At 40.1% G+C, this 17920-nt stretch overlaps 2 protein-coding genes across 2 annotated transcripts; both read right to left on the bottom strand.

Moving 5' to 3' along the window:
- Positions 1 to 47: 47 nt before the first annotated feature.
- On the bottom strand, positions 48 to 12776 carry slc35a2 (solute carrier family 35 member 2). The gene is made up of 5 exons (XM_020458800.2): positions 12101 to 12776; positions 9561 to 9743; positions 6845 to 6996; positions 5886 to 6592; positions 48 to 804 (listed from the first exon to the last, which is right to left on the bottom strand). The coding sequence occupies exons 1-5, from the start codon at positions 12174 to 12176 to the stop codon at positions 777 to 779; spliced, it is 1146 nt and encodes a 381-aa protein (XP_020314389.1). The 5' UTR covers positions 12177 to 12776; the 3' UTR covers positions 48 to 776.
- Positions 12777 to 13440: 664 nt separating this feature from the next.
- pim2 (Pim-2 proto-oncogene, serine/threonine kinase) lies at positions 13441 to 17827 on the bottom strand. Its single transcript, XM_020459262.2, has 7 exons — positions 17112 to 17827; positions 16738 to 16838; positions 16540 to 16590; positions 15864 to 16084; positions 15551 to 15720; positions 15259 to 15435; positions 13441 to 15135 (listed from the first exon to the last, which is right to left on the bottom strand). Exons 1-7 carry the CDS (start codon positions 17170 to 17172, stop codon positions 14981 to 14983), a joined length of 936 nt encoding a protein of 311 aa, XP_020314851.1. The 5' UTR covers positions 17173 to 17827; the 3' UTR covers positions 13441 to 14980.
- Between the last annotated feature and the right edge of the window lie 93 nt (positions 17828 to 17920).

The raw sequence follows: 17920 nt of genomic DNA, 5'->3' as shown, positions 1-17920 counted from the left end.
TGTTCAGCAGAGGGCGCCAAATGATCATGGACTGTCTTCAACCCAAATAAAAGTCAACACATATACATTTATTTAGCAGATGCTCTTATCCAGAGCAACCAACAGGTGTAATTAGAGCTAAGTGCCTTGCTCAAGGGCACATCGACAGATTCCCCCCCCTAATCGGCTACAGATTCTAACCAGCGACCTTCCGGTTACTGGCCCAACCCTCTAAACGACTAGGCTACCTGCTGCCCTTACTTTCAACACATTTTCAGTTTTGCTTAGCTGGGTGTTGAACAAACACATAAAATAAAAAAGTTAAATATAGGCCGTGATAGATTTACATTAAAGGCTGATATTAGTGTTTCAATGCATCACACACATAATACAACTAATACAACTAATAATTAAACACTATTCTAATCTTATGGGGATTAAATAATACTTGTTATAAATGGGTAGATACGGAGCAGAAAAATATTTTTTTTAACAAGAACTCATGTTAATGTTATATAGATAAATAGTAAGGCAACAGTGTAAGGAAATATTTTCTACAAAGGAAGTTTCAACTCCTGATCTGTTACATGTAAACTAAGCATGATTAAAAGATTATGGAATTCTCTTCATACAATACCCATTTGCAACCGAGGCAAACATCTCCAACAGATCTGCTAGTATAGGAATTTCAATTAAATTAATAGAAGGCATTTGTAATAATTTTCCTTTCAACATCACTTTGGCATGAGATGCAGGCATGGTATGCCTTCAGATGCCTTCAGACGTGAAGCACTTTCTTAGCATCCTTTTTCCTTTTCAGAGGACCTAGGAACAGAGAGAAAATGGAACACAAAGCACCAGTCAGATATTGTTTTCAAGAAGAGATCTTTGTTCTGTCCTAAGCAAATACTATAACAACCGTATCAACAAAAATAGAGTTCTCCCTGGGGAGAACTTTAGAACTGTATATCTTACAGCTCTGAAAATAGGGTAGCGAAAAGCTCAAACACTGAATATACACATATATATATATATATATTTATATACAGTACCAGTCAAAAGTTTGGACACACCTACTCATTCCAGGGGTTTTCTTTATACATATGGAATCATGTAGTAACCAAAAAAGTGTTAAACAAATCAAAATATATTTTATATTTGAGATTCTTCAAATTAGCCACCGTTTTTCATTAGAATTAACAGATGTGCCTTGTTAAGTCAATTTGTGGAATTTCTTTCCTTAATGTGTTTGAGACATTCAGTTGTGTTGTGACAAGATAATATGGATTTGGTATTTTACCAAATAAGACTATGGCAATAACAGCTCAAATAAGCAAAGAGAAATTACAGTCAATCATTACTTTAAGACATGGAGGTCAGGAAATCAGGAACATTTCAAGAACTTTGAAAGTTTTTTCAAGTGCAGTCGCAAAAACCATCAAGCGCTATGATGAAACTGGCTCTCATGAGGACCGCCACAGGAAAGGTAGACATTACCTCTGCTGCAGAGGATAAGTTCATTAGTTACCAGCCTCAGAAATTGCAGTCCAAATAAATGCTTCACAGAGTTCAAGTAACAGACACCTCAACATCAACTGTTCAGAGGAGACTGCATGAATCAGGCCTTCATGGTCGAATTGCTGCAAAGAAACCATTACTAAAGGACACCAATAAGAAGAGACTTGCTTGGGCCAAGAAACACAAGCAATGGACATTAGACCGGTGGAAATCTGTCCTTTGGTCTGATGAGTCCAAATTGGAGATTTTTGGTTCCAACCGCCATGTCTTTGTGAGATGCAGTCGGTGAACGGATGATCTCTGCATGTGTGGTTCCTAACGTGGAACATGGCGGTGGTGTGATAGTGATTTGCTGGTGACTGTGATTTATTTAGAATTCAAGACACACTTAACCAGCATGGCTACCACAGCATTCTGCAGCGATATGCCATCCCATCTGGTTTGCACTTAGGGTTACTATCATTTGTTTTTCAACAGGACAATGACCCAAAACACACCTCCAGGCTGTGTAAGGGCTATTTTACCAAGAAGGAGAGTGATGGAGTGCTGTGTCAGATGATCTGGCCTCCACAATCACCCCACCTCAACTCATTTGAGATGGTTTGGGATGAGTTGGACCACAGATTGAAGGAAAAGCAGCCATCAAGTGCTCAGCATATGTGGGAACTCCTTCAAGACTGTTGGAAAAGCATTCCACATGAAGCTGGGCTGAGTGTGTGGAAAACTGTCAAGGCAAAGGGTGGCTACTTTGAAGAATCTAAAATATTTTAATTTGTTTAACACTTTTGGTTACTACATGATTCCATGTGTTAATTCATAGTTTGTCTTCACCATTATTCTACAATGTAGAAAATAGTACAAATAATGAAAAACCCTTGAATGAGTAGGTGTGTCCAAACTTTTGGCTGGTACTGTAAGTCAAAAACTCTTAAAGGAAGTGATACAGTACACTGCCGACAAAAATGGTTGACTGATGTTTATCCTGATTTTTTTCCTCCCCTGATATTCACTTGTCTCTCACTCCCAGTTTAGCATGAAAAAATTGTAGGCAAGCCAATGTTACTGGTTTGACTGGGATAGTTGTCTTTTAACGTTGATGGACAATAGCATCTCTCGACATCTTTGTCACTACAGGCGATAATTCTTCGTTGGAAAAAGATTCAGGGATAAGAACGGCCTTATGACTTAAACGGATGCAATAGTGCATTGGATCACAGTGATAACACTCCTGGTGGTGCTCTGCACCAAGTGTAATATTACAATGTTAACATTTTGTTAGCTCTACTTATAAAGGGACACAGAATTTTGTACTTACATTACAATTATACTAAACACAATTATAAACGCAACATGTAAAGTGTTGGTCCCATGTTTCATGAGCTGAAATAAAAGATCCCAGAAATGTTCCATATAGACAAAAAGCTTTTTTCTCTCAAATGTTGTGCACAAATTTGTTTATCCCTCTTCGTGAGTATTTCTCCTTTGCCAAGATAACCCATCCATCTGACATGTGGGGCATATCAAGAAGCTGATTACACAGCATGATCATTCCACAGGTGCAGCTTGTGCTGGGGACAATAAAAGGTCACTCTAAAATGTGCAGTTTTGTCACACAACATCGTACAACAGATATCTCAAGTTGAGGGAGCGTGCATTTAGAATGCAGACTGCAGGAATGTTCACCAGAGCTGTTGCCAGATAATTGAATTCATTTCTCTCCCATAAGCCGCCTCCAACGTAATTTGATTGAATTTGGCAGTTCGTCCAACTGGCCTCACAACCACAGATCACGTGTAACCACGCCAGCCCAGGACCTCCACGTCCAGCTTCTTCACCTGCGGGATCATCTGAGACCAGCCACCCAGCCAGCTGATGGAACTGAGGAGCATTTCTTTCTGTCATAAAGCCTTTTTTTGTGGGGAAAAACTCATTCTGATTGGGTGGGCCTATGCCCTCACAGGCCCACCCAAGGCTGCGCCCCTGCCCATTCATGTGAAATCCATAGATTAGAGCCTAATGAATTTATTTCAATTGACTTTTTTCCTTATATGAACTGTAACTCAGTAAAAGCATTGAAATTGTTGCATGTTGCGTTTATATTTTTGTTCAGTATACATGAATTAAGACAAAATCCAGAGGGATGGAAACCAGCTCCAGTTTTATAAAAGTTTTACTAAAAGAAGTATTATTTGTACAGAGGCATTCGTAAAAAGTGCAAACTAACCATGATAACTATCTTTTTCTTCATAAGTTCATTTCATATCACACAGATATAAATGCATCCAACGCTGAACAGTGATGTGGGACAATAAGACACCAAGTAGAGGCCAGTGGCTCTGTGTCAACATTGAAGGCAATGAACGCAGACAAATTCATCCCATATTGAACAGCTGCTGATAGTCTTTCTGAGGAGGAACACAACGATAACCTCATCATACTGAAACCAGATACTATTTCTTAGGTAACTTAAATAGGTAACATGTAAGTGTTCATTAATTATTCTAGCATATGGTGGTCAGGTCATTTCTCAGAGGCCAAAAGGCATGGGGATACTGTAGTAAAATGTTGATGACTAAATAAAAGATGCCTTTGTCTGAGAGTGTACAGAAATAGCTAAGTCATGAACATAGTAAAAGAAAAAAATCAGAAATTCTTTTCTTGATCTAAACTGTATCAATTAGTTTTTTCCCCTGATATTTCACACTGAAAAACAAATTGTGAGAAATATCACCTCCCTTTATGAATTCCATTTGTAAAGCATTTTCAAACTGCCTTTAATAAGTCTATCAATTAATTTGTTTAATGTCAATGATACTAACCCAGACTTAAGATAGAATTCTATATAAAAGGTCTACTTGTTTATGCATTTTAAATGATATGAATTGGCTGTAGGTCAAAAGACTATGAGCAGCTGTATCTGAATTTCTAACCCAACACCAACAGCCTGAAAGTACACAAAAACTAAATAAACCAATTAATGACAAAATAGCATTTTAGCTGCCGAAAAATACAGTATATTGTCCTTGTCAGCTTGATGATTTTAAAGAAACCATTCTTGCAAAATCTAAGCAATTATGCTCAATATTCTCTGGTAACATTGGGATTTAACTTCGATTTAAAGAGAAAAGCTCCTTAATTTAATATGATAATAAAGCAGACTTGAGTGTAAAAAAAAAACACCCACAACTAATGCTTTATCATTTGATACTTGTCCAGTTTACTCTGTTTTTTTGCTCAGGGACAAACACTTTCCACTTTGACAAAAAACATTAAAACATTCCATCAACTCTAGTTGATATCTAAAAAAAAAATAAAGACATCTCAGAGAACAGTTTGTGTATAAATATGAGCATGAGCATATTTCCACAAACCTGTCACAATTAGTCGAAGCAAAAAATGAAATTATAAATGTGATATTATTTATGCATTTTTCAACTTTTGTCAACAAATGATATCATTACTGTACAAATGAAAGAGAAAAGGCACAGCATGACCATTAGCTCAGGTGGTGCCCAAACTAGCCCGGCCCACCCTAAACTAGCCTCCCTTTTAGGCGCCGTTAGGATGGGATTCGATTAGTTGGGTCTACACCTGAGGAGCTCAAGCGAGAGCAGACAGAAATACATTAATTCCGGAACACCTCAAACTCCTTTTCAGTTTCTAGGTTTATAGACATTTATAAAGTCGCCATGCCAATTGGAAGTCTTTCAACTATATTCCATTATAGTTCAGATGGACAACCATCTCTGCAGTACTCCACTAATCAGGCCTTTATGGTAGAATGGCCATACTCTCTGTCTAAAGAGTTGTATCCAAGTAACTAGGTTTCTTGAAGACCATAACTTCAATTTTAAAAAACAACTAAAGTTGCAGCTGTATTTGAAGTCCTCTGGCAAGTCATCTGGATATGTGGTAAGGCTTTCTTTTGATTAAAAATACATTGTTTAAGGCAAAGAGGGGTCTGTAGAGAACTAAGTATTGAAAGCAAAGATATTCCCAGAGGCATGATTAACATGAACAGAATATCACAAGTTTTCATACATCACCCTCTTGTGCTTTCAAAAAGTATTGTAACTTAGCAGACTACTGCACGAAAACAGAGTTAAAATCTCTGGCTACCCATTCCATTATAGGCAGAATAAACTGATTGGTAGTCTGAGGAATAACAACCTTGGGCTATCTACAGAACTAAAATACAGCGATGCCGTACCCCTTCCGTTTGTATCAAAAAAATCTATTGATATGAAGTTCCCAAATTAAATAGAAGTAGCAGAAAGAAAAGATGGAAGGCAAAGTTTGTTTTAGTCCAGATGGAAAAATAATGAGATTTGAAAGGAAGAAGAGAAGGACAGACAGGATTGCAGAGCGCTCATTTCACCAGGACTGACTTTGGGAGGAAAGCTTCCGTCTCCGAGTCTCCAGCGCCGTCGGCCAGACTGTGGCTGGAAGAGGAGAGGGTAGCAGTAGACGGGGAGGGAGCAGCTGCTTTGGGCAGACTATACATATAGACGGCTCCAATGACCAGACCAGCACCCAGAGTGAAGAGGAGGTCCACGTGGAACCCAAAGAGGTAGACAGAGACGACAGTGGAGACGATGATGGAAAAGGAAGTGGCGAACCCCTTCAGGATGTTGTCTGCGTACTTCACTACCACCGCCACCAGTAAACCCCCAAAAGCCTGGTTAAAGATGACGCCCCACACCATGGGTGTGTACCCAAACAGGAAGCCCTTCTCTGCAATGGCAAGGCCATCGTTCCACCACATGCCCAACAGGCCTAGTAGAGTGCCAAATATGCCCAGCTGGATGTTCCTCATCCACACAGAGGCTGAGCTGCCCTTAAGGATTTTCTCAAAGTACACTCCAGCAAAGCCAGAGGAGAGGCAGGACACTATCACTGCCACCAGTCCTTTGGCATAGTTCTGGCTCGGTCCAGTGACGGTAGTCTCCTTCTGTTTTCCTTCCTGCTCCAGCTGTACGATAGCAACCCCAGCGAACAGCAGGAGCAGGGACAGCCACTGAATCCGTGATAGGCTCTTCCGCAGCATCAGCACAGAAAAAAGAGCTGTGGTCAGAATTTTCAGCTGGTAGGTCACCTGGAGAAATAACCACAACATTCATTAAACCAAACAGCATTTAACATATTGCAGACTAAAATCATTAAAACTTTTATTTTTATGGCTTACAGGAGGGTATGGGAAACAAAACAAAAAAATGGCATTATAGGCTATTGTGGGGTACTCAAGGAGTTTATGCTTGTGGTAAAGTGATTTGCTATGAGATATCATAATCAAGGATGCGACGCTAGAAGAAACATATCTCATTACCGGGCAGCCAGAGCAACTAACCTGGAAAGTAGCTGCTGGTAAATTGGAGATAGCCACATACTGGAGGTTGTTCTGCAAGGTATAGATGAGGGCTGGGACAGCCAGTTTAAGCGTGTCCTTGTATTGGATGACAATGGAGTTGTACTGCAATACAATAAACTCCTTTAGGTTTCCTGGGAGAGGGAGAGAGCGAGTTGATTGTAAGAGACAGGTGAAAATGCAGACCACCACATTTACATTTTGCAGGTAGGTCATGTGTATTGACAACACAAATTAGCCATGTATTGAACTTTTAAAAACAATGCCAAAATGTTTCTGCAGTAAACACAATGTAAATGGAAATATTTAAGATGAATAAAGTTCATATTCAGTTAAGAGTAATTAACAATGCTTCCAGTGCTATATTAATTTGTGTACTGGTTGATGGTCAGTAGCAGAATTGTTACCGAATGTTATGAGTTGTTATGCCGTTTGATAATGATTGACGTCAGGGCTACTGAAGGTACAAGGACCCAGGACACACTGATTATTATTGTATTGATGACATTATGAACACCGATTCTACAGCAGCTGGCAAAGTCACTGTCTTTTGTTTTGACTTTGTACAAGATTCTCAGGCTGATGTTTGGAGAACATTGGGTACTGATTAGAATAATAAGGGCCTGTCTCCAATTCATGTTCTTTGATTCTGCTCTGAAGGTGTTCTCCCTGAATTTTTGTAAAACATTTCTGTTTGATATTAACAATGACTTCGCTCCTTGGTTCAACCGAAAATCCCCATTACACACATTAACCCATTCTACTAAGCTATATGGAATGTTTAATACTGGTCAAACCAAGCATCATTTTGCTATTTGATTTAGAATTTTAAGACCCCTTGAAGTTAAATTAAATTTTAAAAATTACTCAGTACTTTGTTGAAGCACCTTTGGCAGCGATTACATCCTTGATTGAGTCTTCTTGGGTATGACGCTACAAGCTTGGCACACCTGTATTTGGGGAGTTTTTTCCCCATTCTCTGCAGATCCTCTCAAGCCCTGTCAGGTTGGATGGGGAGCGTCGCTGCACAACTATTTTCCAGTCTCTCCAAAGATGTTCGATCGGGTTCAAGTCCAGGCTCTAGCTGAGCCAGTCAAGGACATTCAGAGACTTGTCCCGAAGGCACTCCTGCATTGTCTTAGCTGTGTGCTTAGGGTCGTTGTCCTGTTGTAAGGTGAACCTTTGCCCCAGTCTGAGGTCCTGAGTGCTCTGGAGCAGGTTTTCAACAAGGATCTCTCCTTTTCTCCGTTCATATTTCTCTCGATCCTGACTAGTCTCCCAGTCCCTGCCGCAAAACTAAATAAACAGCATGATGCTGCCACCACCACCATGCTTCACCGTAGGGATCGTGTCAGGTTTCCTCCAGATGTGACACTTGGTATTCAGGCCAAATAGTTCCATCTTCGTTTCATCAGACCAGAGAATCTCGTTTCTCATGGTCTGAGAGTCTTTAGCTGCCTTTTGGCAAACTCTAAGGGGGCTGTCATGTGCCTTTTAATGAGGAGTGGCTTTCGTCTCGCCACTCCACCATAAACACCTGATTGGGGGAGTGCTGCAGAGATGGTTGCGCATCTGGAATGTTCTCCCATCTGCACAGAGAAGAATTTAGCTCTGTCAGACTGACCATCTGGTTCTTGGTCACCTCCCTGACCAAGGCCCTTCTCCCCCGATTGCTCAATTTAGCCGGGCGGCCAGCTCTAGGAAGAATCTTGGTGGTTTCAAACTTCTTCCATTTAAGAATGAGGGAGGCCACTGTGTTCTTGGGGACCTTCAATGCTGCAGAAATGTTTTGGTACCCTTCCCCAAATCTGTGAATCGACACAATCCTGTCTGAGATCTACAGACCATTCCTTCAACCTCATGGTTTAGTGCACGTCAGAGAAAAACTATCAACTGTGGGACCTTTCCAAATCATGTCCAATCAATTAAATTTACCACAGGTGGACTCTAATCAAGTTGTAAAAATATGATCAATGGCGGACGATCAATGGAAACAAGATTCCCCTTAGCTCAATTTCGAGTCTCATAGCAAAGGGACTTATGTAGTAATAAGGTATCTTTTAATTTTTAATACATTTGCAAAAATGTTTAAAAAACACTTTTTGCTTTGTCATTATAGGGTATTGTGTGTAGATTAATAATTTTTTAATCCATGTTAGAATAAGGCTGTAAAATAACAACGTGGAAAAGGGGAAGGGGTCCGAATGCTTTCTGAATGCACTGCACATGTGTGAGTCTCACCTTTACCCAGAGGCGTCATATTAGTTTTGTAGCCCAAACTGATCAGATGCTTCAGACAGAAGTTGGCAGATCGGCTGTGCCGACTTCAGATAATTCTCAAGACGCTTGTGGGGGTCGTAGTGCAAAACAGAGAACACCCTTCTGTGTTCGTGAGAGTCTCATCTGTTCACCATAGTTTGTAGGCCAAACTGTTCAGACGCTACAGACAATTATGAGAACACCGATTTTCGTGATGTCTCATGGTCTGACAAACACAGCTCCAGCTCTGCCGGCAGATGTGGAAGTGCGACAGACGGATGTAGGGGATTGAGATGCATCCAATGCAAAAAAAAATAAACATATCTAGAGCTTAAACGGGCAGATTTTTATTTGGGATTTTGTATTATGCTAATTAAATTTCCGTACAGGCGCGGACATCGACCTTAGGGGGTTTCAATATTCAATAATTGAGGCTTACCTTTTCTCTGGAATAAAATGATGAGAAGGCAGGTAAGTACTTTGAGCACCTCTGCCATAACCACTGCAGAGGTGGTGAAGAAACGATCACCGGGCAGCGTACGGACATAGCGAATGCTGAGGATGAGAGAGGCATTCTGGACAACAAGGATGGCCAAACTGATGTATTTCAGCTTTCTGTTCACTGTAGTAAGAAGACAACATCAGATGACATCATTAGACTACTTTGCATGCATAGCTGAAAATCCAAGTCAGTTGAACCAGATGAAAATCTATTCTCACAAGACATAGGCAGAGCAAAGCTTTGGGACAACTTCGGGAGTCTGTGTATTGGTTGAAACCCCTCTGTCGTCACCCCCCAAAAAAGTTTCCTGTCAACAAAACCATATGTATAATCTCTAAGGATTTTACTTATCAGACATAACGTGAAGTTGTTCCTAGCTATCAAATAAACATCTGGGCCTCCCGGGTCGCGAACTGGTCTAGGGCACTGCATCGCAGCGCTAGCTGTACCACCAGAGACTCTGGATTCGCGCCCAGGCTCTGTCGCAGCCGGCCGTGATAAGGGAGGTCCGTGGGGCAACGCACAATTGGCCTAGCGTTGTCCGGGTTAGGGAGGGTTTGGCCAGTAGGGATATCCTTGTCTCATCACGCACCAGCGACCCCTGTGGCGGGTCGGGCGCAGTGCAGGCTAACCAAGGTAATCAGGTGCACTGTGTTTCCTCAAGACACATTGGTGCAGCTGGCTTCCGGGTTGGAATGCGCACGGTGTTAAGAAGCAGTGCGGTTGTGTTTCGGAGGACGCATGGCTTTCGACCTTCACCTCTCCCGAGCCAGTACAGGAGATGTAGCGATGAGACAAGATAGTAATTACAAACAATTGGATACCACGGACTTGGGGAGAAAAGGGTGTACAATTTTCAATTAAAACATTTTAAATAAAACATCTGAATCCAACTTTTGTCCAAACTGTACCATATTCCTGCTGTGTAAACACTGGTAGATTATGTGTTAAGAAGTCTTGCGTGGTCTAATGGCAGCCCACTGTCTAACTCGGCAGGAATATGGTGTGGTTAGGACAAAACTTGATTTTGTTACATTTATTTGATAGCAAGGGATAAGAACGTTGCCAGCCAATATGGCCGACTGGGTCACGTCCATAGATGCAGAACAAAAAGAGTGGGTCCCGTCTCTGGCAACTGAACTGATAGAACAAACGACCAGCCGGCTTGGGTTGCAACCCTAGATGTAATAGGGACTATAACTTGTGGAAGGAAGATATTAATCCAAATAACGTTTATGAAAATATGTAAATAGTTATTTGAATATGTTGTATAAAAGTGATAATGCCCTCGAATCCGGTGTTTGGAGGATATATTGGTACGGTTTGCCATCTCAGGCGTAACAACACCGTGACAATATATCCTCCAAACACCGGCTTCTCAGGCATTATCACTTAAATACCATGGCTATAATTTAACACATTTGCCGCTAAAAATGTGTTCAACATGCACTAAAGTAGAGAGCTGGCCTGTTTACCAGATAGCTACAGTTGTTGCCTTTGTATCCAAACAAAATGACTTGCTAGTTTAGCTAACCAAAACATCAGTCCTAGCTTGCTATTATGAAAATTGAATTCAACAATGCCAATGTTTTCAATTGGACTTTTTCTTTCAAAAGCAAACAGAACATATTATTATTATTATAATAAACTACTGTGCTGATTTAAACCGTTCATTGTTTAATAAGTAATAAGGACCGAGGGGGTGTGGTATACAGCCAATATACTACAGCTCAGGGCTGTTCTTACATAAGACGCAACTCGGAGTGCCTGGATACAGCCCTTAGCCGTGGTATATTGGCCATATACCACAAACCACAAGATGGCTTATTGCTATTATAAACTAGTTACCAATGTAATTAGAGCAATAAAAATAAATGCTTTGTCATACCCGTTGGTATAAGATCTGATAAACTATGGCTGTCAGCCAATTAGCATTGAGGGCTCGAACTACCCAGTTTACAATTATTAATATCTGCCTACTGTACAATAAAGGACTACTCTTTTCACATTTTCCTACTAGTTGTCTGACTTGTTTGGTTGGTTGATTCATATTAGTTACATTAAGGCGCAGCTAATTCAAACAGGTGTGAGGAGTTTCTGACCCCACCCTCACCTGGCTGTAAAAAAAAAAGGAGAAAGACAAGTTCCACATCACCAAAGTTACAACACACACAGGCTCAATGCATGAAAGAGGCTATAGCTAACGTTTTGAATGCAACTTTCAGAGTCACACACAGACATATATATATATATGCTGAATAATAGGCCATATCCTCTGCCTGGATACTTTATTAATTAACTAGGTAGCTATTTTAAAATAGCTAGATACGAGCCACCGGATACATTGACTGACACTGCTGTAGCTGTATAGTTAGTTAGCTAACGTTAGCTAAATGAGCTAACATGGATAGCAAATCAACACAGTACAGTCTGCTAAACATCATGCTAACTAGCAGCTGAACAAAATATAGTTGTACCTTCACTCTGTCTAGGAGAGGCTGTCTTCTCCTCTCCAACTCCTGTCCCTTGGCCGTTGTTGTTGCCCCCTGCCATGTTGGCATTGACGTTATGTGAACTGGAATGTGTTGTCACCTAGCCAGTGAGCTAATTCCTTGCCTTTGACTTTCACCTAATGTTAGCTAATTTAGCACTGGTAGCTAGCTTGCATCCAATTGCTGTTGCAGCCCCTTTCACACGTCAACTGACAACGAGTGCTAGGATTCCCAACTCTACTAGCTGAGCCATTCCACGTTACGATTAAAACACTGATGTGTTGTTTTTCGTTTTTACTTCACAATCATTTCCTTGTTCGCTGGCACATTCACAAAACCCCCAGAGCTTCCAGTACAGATGATCCTATTGGTTGTTGAGTTGAGGGACAGCCTCTCCGTCGTTCGGTGGTACTGATAGGACCAATGGAATGGTCTAAAATGTGCAAATCCCGTCGATGCAAACAAAACGAACTCGCCAATTAACCGCCATTAGTGTCCTCATCTTCTGGAGACCATAAGACGACTACTGTATTTCAACATTAGCCTAAAATGATTACGCCAGACTCAAATTATAGGCTACGGCAGCATTGCACTCGAGCTGTGAAAGAAAGTATCAACTAATGGTCCGCCTGTCTTTGATGAGAGAAACCACGGTTGATATGCTGTATAGGGTTGGTTGATCATTGTACAGCCAGGACAGACTGGGATCTTAAAATTGATCCTCTAATGGACCCATACCAATTTATACGATCCTCAAGTTTCTTAAATATCCCAAAAGTGTCAACCAACAGTCACATAACTTCCTTTCACACACAGTACTGGTGCTTGCCCACAGGGCGAGGTACTAAACCATTCTGCCCTGTGGTTGCCTTGCCGTTTACCAAAAAATATTGCAGTCAGTGCAGTTTAACTGCAGTATGATCCCATAGTTTTTTTACTGCTGTAATTTTGCATTGTAACCACAGTTACAGAGCAGTATAACTGCAGTATGATCCCGCAGTTGTATATAATGTAGTAGTTTTGCAGTGTAACTGCAGTTACAGTGCAGTTATTCTGCAATTACTGTGTCCAAAATACCATAGTCGACTGCCATTACTGCAGTTTCAAAACTAATCTTTTTTTGTCAGGGACACCCCATTGCCTGTTTATGAGTGATGTTGTCATTCGTTTTGATATAACAACTAAGTGATGGTTCAAACTTCCAACTGCTATCAAGCCCTTTAAATGGAGGCCTATCCTTCCTATACGTGTTTGACTTGTCACAAAGGCACTCTAAATGAGTGAAGTCTAATCTTGTGAAATCATGATGAATGAAAACCAAACAGTACAGATAAACAATGACAGCCTTTATGTACACTTAAGAATCAAGAATTTTACAGAATGTGTCTCCTGAAATTCTCATTTAATGTAAAGAGATTTGTGACAACTGACAGTGTATAAAACAATACATAAGTATTTACAACAAATATGACTATGCTACCTCAGCTCATTGACTATGATTATGTCAATGATAGTTCTAAACAATTAAGTGGAATTATGTTTTTTTTTTTTTTATACCAATTTTCATGACAAGATTTCAATGTATTAACTCTTCCATTGGGTAAATTGAGTCATGAATGAGAAAATGTTTGTCATTACAGTCCCATCATTAAGGTAGGATTTAGATTAAGGCATATGATGAAGTCTCACCAACATTTAAACAACAACATATATACATACAATTGGTCATGTGGGTTCCACTTGCAACAATAGAACAAAAGTAAATAAATAACACAAAAGTCAAAATCACCCAGTTTTGAACGTTGTCTATTGTCTTGAACAACAGTCACTGGTTAAAACACTGAGGCATTTACTTCAGGTAAACCTTCAAACTCCACAGAAAACAAGAACATACGTCCTAGGAAGGAAAATGGAAGCACAGATTTTTAACTTCCCTCCAAGATAAAGATCATCCAGTTTAGTTTATGGTTTGGACACATTCTTGGATGATTCATTGCTGTGGTGTTGACAAACCCTTGGAGGCCTGCCCATCACAAAGAAATTACACAGACATTCTAAAGGTCAATCCTGAAGGATAGTATTACATCCTGGATACTATTTGACATTCTAAATGCGTTAAAGTTCCAAAATAATATGCTAATATTATTTTGCAGAGAAAACAGTGTCAATGTCCCATTCCCAAGACTACTCAGCTCCAGCGAATAAGTCCATTGTATGAGGCGTATGAGCCTGACTTGCGTGTCCATAGAGATGTTGCCTTGCCTGTGTCACTACCATCAGGACAAAATCCATAGTGCTCCGGATTACTGTTGTTTTGTAGTCCTCTATTCCTCTTGAAACGAGGTAACTTAAATAACCTGTAAAACCAGGTCTTCACATGGAAAAGTATGTGATCTCAACCAAATCACATTAAATAATAGAATCAAATGGTATCAGAAACTTCGACATGCCTCCAGTATAACTGATGTAAACAGAAAGTCCAACCCTAAAGATAAATAAATAGTAATTGAAATAAATACCCATAAATGTTTTTTTTTAAATAAAGCATACATATCTCTTCCCAATATGGTCTATATTACTATGGAATGTGCCGTTTTGTAACACTTATGAAGATAATTTAGATATAGTTTGCCTTGGCTCAAGATAAGTGTGTGATACATTTCTTTGTACTAAGGTAGTACATTAGTGCAGAATTTTTTGTATAATACTTGTCAAATTAAAATAAAATAGTATTGCAACACCACAAAATGATAAATAAATAGCTTTCCATAGGGGGACTTGATAAGTTAAGCACAGTGAATATAAGATAAGTGTGATCTTAAAAGGCATCTGAAGTTTCTTTAGCCACCCAATAGTATCCAGGAATCATAGGCTTGACTGGCTTGGCAAAGAGTTGTGATCCCCATGCAAGTCTCCACTGTCGTTAGAGGACTCCATCCAGGGATGGAGTAAAATCTCTTCTAAGCTTGGCCGATCTTCTGGTCTGTAGGCAAGGCACCAACGAACCAAAGACTGGCACTCTGTGGGGGGGAGGGGGGGATTTTCAGTCATGATGAATTGTATTTAGAAATGAAATCCATAATTTGTTCTGTCATTGCCCTAGAAATGTCAGATAGTAAGAATAGGCCTATGTAGTAATGTACCTTTTGAAATGCGTTTGGTGAAACTTGGCGTGGCCTGCACAATGTCTCTGTCCCTCTCGAAGGGAATGTCCCCGCAAACCATGTCGAAGAGAAGCACTCCAAGTGACCAGACAGTCAGAGACCGGGCATGATAGTGTTGATGTTGGATCCACTCAGGAGGACTGTACACTCTGGTGCCTAGTAAGAGAAAGGGATGGTTACATTACTGACAGAAAAAATAAGAGTCATCAATACTTCTAAAATAAGTTTAGAAGGGTACATATGGATATCATAAGTAGTGTTATTCACTCACCCTCAAATTCTGTGTAAGCAGTGTCTTTGAGCAGAGCACCGGAGCCAAAGTCAATGATCTTAACATCTCCTGTCCGAGTGTCGACTAAAATGTTCTCATCCTTCACATCCCTATGCACAATCCCCTGTGCTTGACAGAACCGCAGCGCTTCCACTATCTGGAGCATGAACCTGGAAAAAGAAGCCTTAGTTAGAATAGAATATAAAATCACATTAATGAGCACCGAAAATCCAGCAGCCTCCCAAACATGGAAACTTAGTGGAGATGATCAACCTGTGAGTGAAATAAGTGTACTGACTTGAAACAGTCATACCTTTGTGCAAGTGGCTCGTCCAGGGCTCCCCGCTCTGTGATGAAGTCAAAGAGGTCCTGACTGGGTTGTGGTCTTTCAAACACGATGAGGAATCCCTGTCCTGGCACCTCAAACCAGTCCAGCATCCTGATCACCCCATGGTGCCAGGGTCCTGCCCCTGCACCACCCCCCAGCTGTAAGAGCAGGGCTATCTCCATGGGTACCAGGTTGGGTCCATCTGGCTGTTGGCAGAGAGAGACAGAGGGAGGGTTAGTCTTATTATGAGTAGGTCAGCATCAATATACTTGTTCCTAAAACACATGAGAATAAAAATAGTATTTTTTTAATATTTTTTTTTTTTTTTACATATATTGACATTTGTTTTTTGGTCCAGACAGGGTAAGTACTGATATTAAGTTCCTCAAAAAATAAATATATATATATATATATATATTTGAGGAAAAACCCTACCACGTAATTTCCACAATATTACAACTACGTCACGGTTATGAAAAAACAACATGTGGTTTCTCTTCGATTTCCAGCAGAGGGCACGAAATACCCGCTTTTTGTTTCCACACATGACAAGACTGTCAGGTGTACAAGAATGGTAACCACAAAAAAAAATACAATTGGCAGAAGCCCCAACAAGACATAAACGCACATCTTAAATCATATAAAGTTTTTTTAAACTTACCAAGCGCGCCCATTGCTGGACTCTGTCACTTGAAACTTGCTTAATTGCCACCTAAGGATAAAAAAACAAGTGTTCATATATCCATTTTTTTTTATTAGTAAAAAAAAAAACGTTTTGAATTTTTGTTATTGTCATTAATTGACTATTTTCTCGTCACTTGAAAGAAAAAAATTAAATACAATATTTTGCTGTAAGTACCTGCAGACCATCTGAGATGCGTTGACCAGCAAAGACGGACCCAAATCCACCACTTCCAAGAAGCGCACCGAATTGGTAATGCTTCTCAAAGGACTCTTTACCTGTGGTGTCAAATAACATACATCAAAACATAGTCAAAGTTGTAATGAATGTAGGTAATGTAGGTAGGCTAAGTAAGAAACTGTCTCTATGTCCACTACATTGTGTCATTACTAGGTATGTGTCTTGCTTGTTGTGAAAGCAAATATATGTACTGGCTATACCTCCTTTCTTGATCAACCTTGATATTCCAGTCAAACGTGAACCATACATTAATGAGACATAATGAGCCATTAAATGAAAAACATATGGCACTGGCACCTCCAAATTCTTACCGCTTTTTCCTTTGACATCCTCCTGATCCAATTGCAGCTCAACACTACGTTTGTCCAACATTTTTATAAATTGAATGTATTCGAAGTAAAAACAGTTGTGTAGATTTAGTTCAAGGTTATGTCCATTTCGAATTTAATCCGTGAAGAATCTTCAGTTTTCAAAATATCCAACACAGAGCAAGTTGCTGTAGACAGATGCGCTTCCCAGAAAGACCAATTTGCACAACAAACTGACACGTCTGGCCAAAGAAAGTTTGTTGCTGTTTTTTAAGGTTAAAGCGGTGAACACGCCCACACGAAGCACCTGTCCAATCATCGCTGCATTAGCGGTAGTATTTTGAATTGTGGTCCAATCATAATGTAACATGATTTAACTATATTAATATTCATATACCACTACTACTTTCCTCCGAATTAGCTACATTCCAGTAAATGAGCGGTCTTTTGATGAGAAGCACCTTCCTTGTGGTACTTTTTAATTTTAGCGCGCACATCTCTCTTCTTCTTACAGTGCATGATGTGCTTGATTCTGTATCTGCATTCACTGTGCATAGGTGTGTGCTCATGGCATGAACATAATATTTAACATTTTACTGAAGTAAATTGCACACAGCTGTCATCGTCGACAGTATAGTAATAGATTAATAATAACAAAGTATTGTCTGCCTGTCACTATCGCAGCCAAATTTCCTTCAGCACATATGTCTGTTATTGTTTAGATATAATCCTTTCAGATTAATTTGTGAAAGAACGTTAATTTTAGGTGGGAGTAAAAACCTGTGCCCACAAGTAAACGGTGAAGGGGGCGC

Source organism: Oncorhynchus kisutch, linkage group LG24 (assembly GCF_002021735.2).
Source record: "Oncorhynchus kisutch isolate 150728-3 linkage group LG24, Okis_V2, whole genome shotgun sequence".
NCBI classification, from domain to species: domain Eukaryota; kingdom Metazoa; phylum Chordata; class Actinopteri; order Salmoniformes; family Salmonidae; genus Oncorhynchus; species Oncorhynchus kisutch.
Note: the sequence above shows the minus strand (reverse complement) of the source record. Positions and strands in the feature narration are given on the sequence as shown.

Coding starts and splice junctions, on each gene's coding strand:
- slc35a2 (XM_020458800.2), bottom strand. CDS start 12,176: ATGGCAGGGGGCAACAACAACGGCCAAGGGACAGGAGTTGGAGAGGAG. Junction 9,744..12,100: donor CTCTCCTAGACAGAGTGAAG/GTACAACTATAT, acceptor TTCTTACTACAG/TGAACAGAAAGCTGAAATAC. Junction 6,593..6,844: donor TACCAGCAGCTACTTTCCAG/GTTAGTTGCTCT, acceptor TTATTTCTCCAG/GTGACCTACCAGCTGAAAAT.
- pim2 (XM_020459262.2), bottom strand. CDS start 17,172: ATGTTGGACAAACGTAGTGTTGAGCTGCAATTGGATCAGGAGGATGTC. Junction 16,085..16,539: donor TCCAGCAATGGGCGCGCTTG/GTAAGTTTAAAA, acceptor CTCTGCCAACAG/CCAGATGGACCCAACCTGGT. Junction 15,436..15,550: donor TGCTTACACAGAATTTGAGG/GTGAGTGAATAA, acceptor TTCTCTTACTAG/GCACCAGAGTGTACAGTCCT.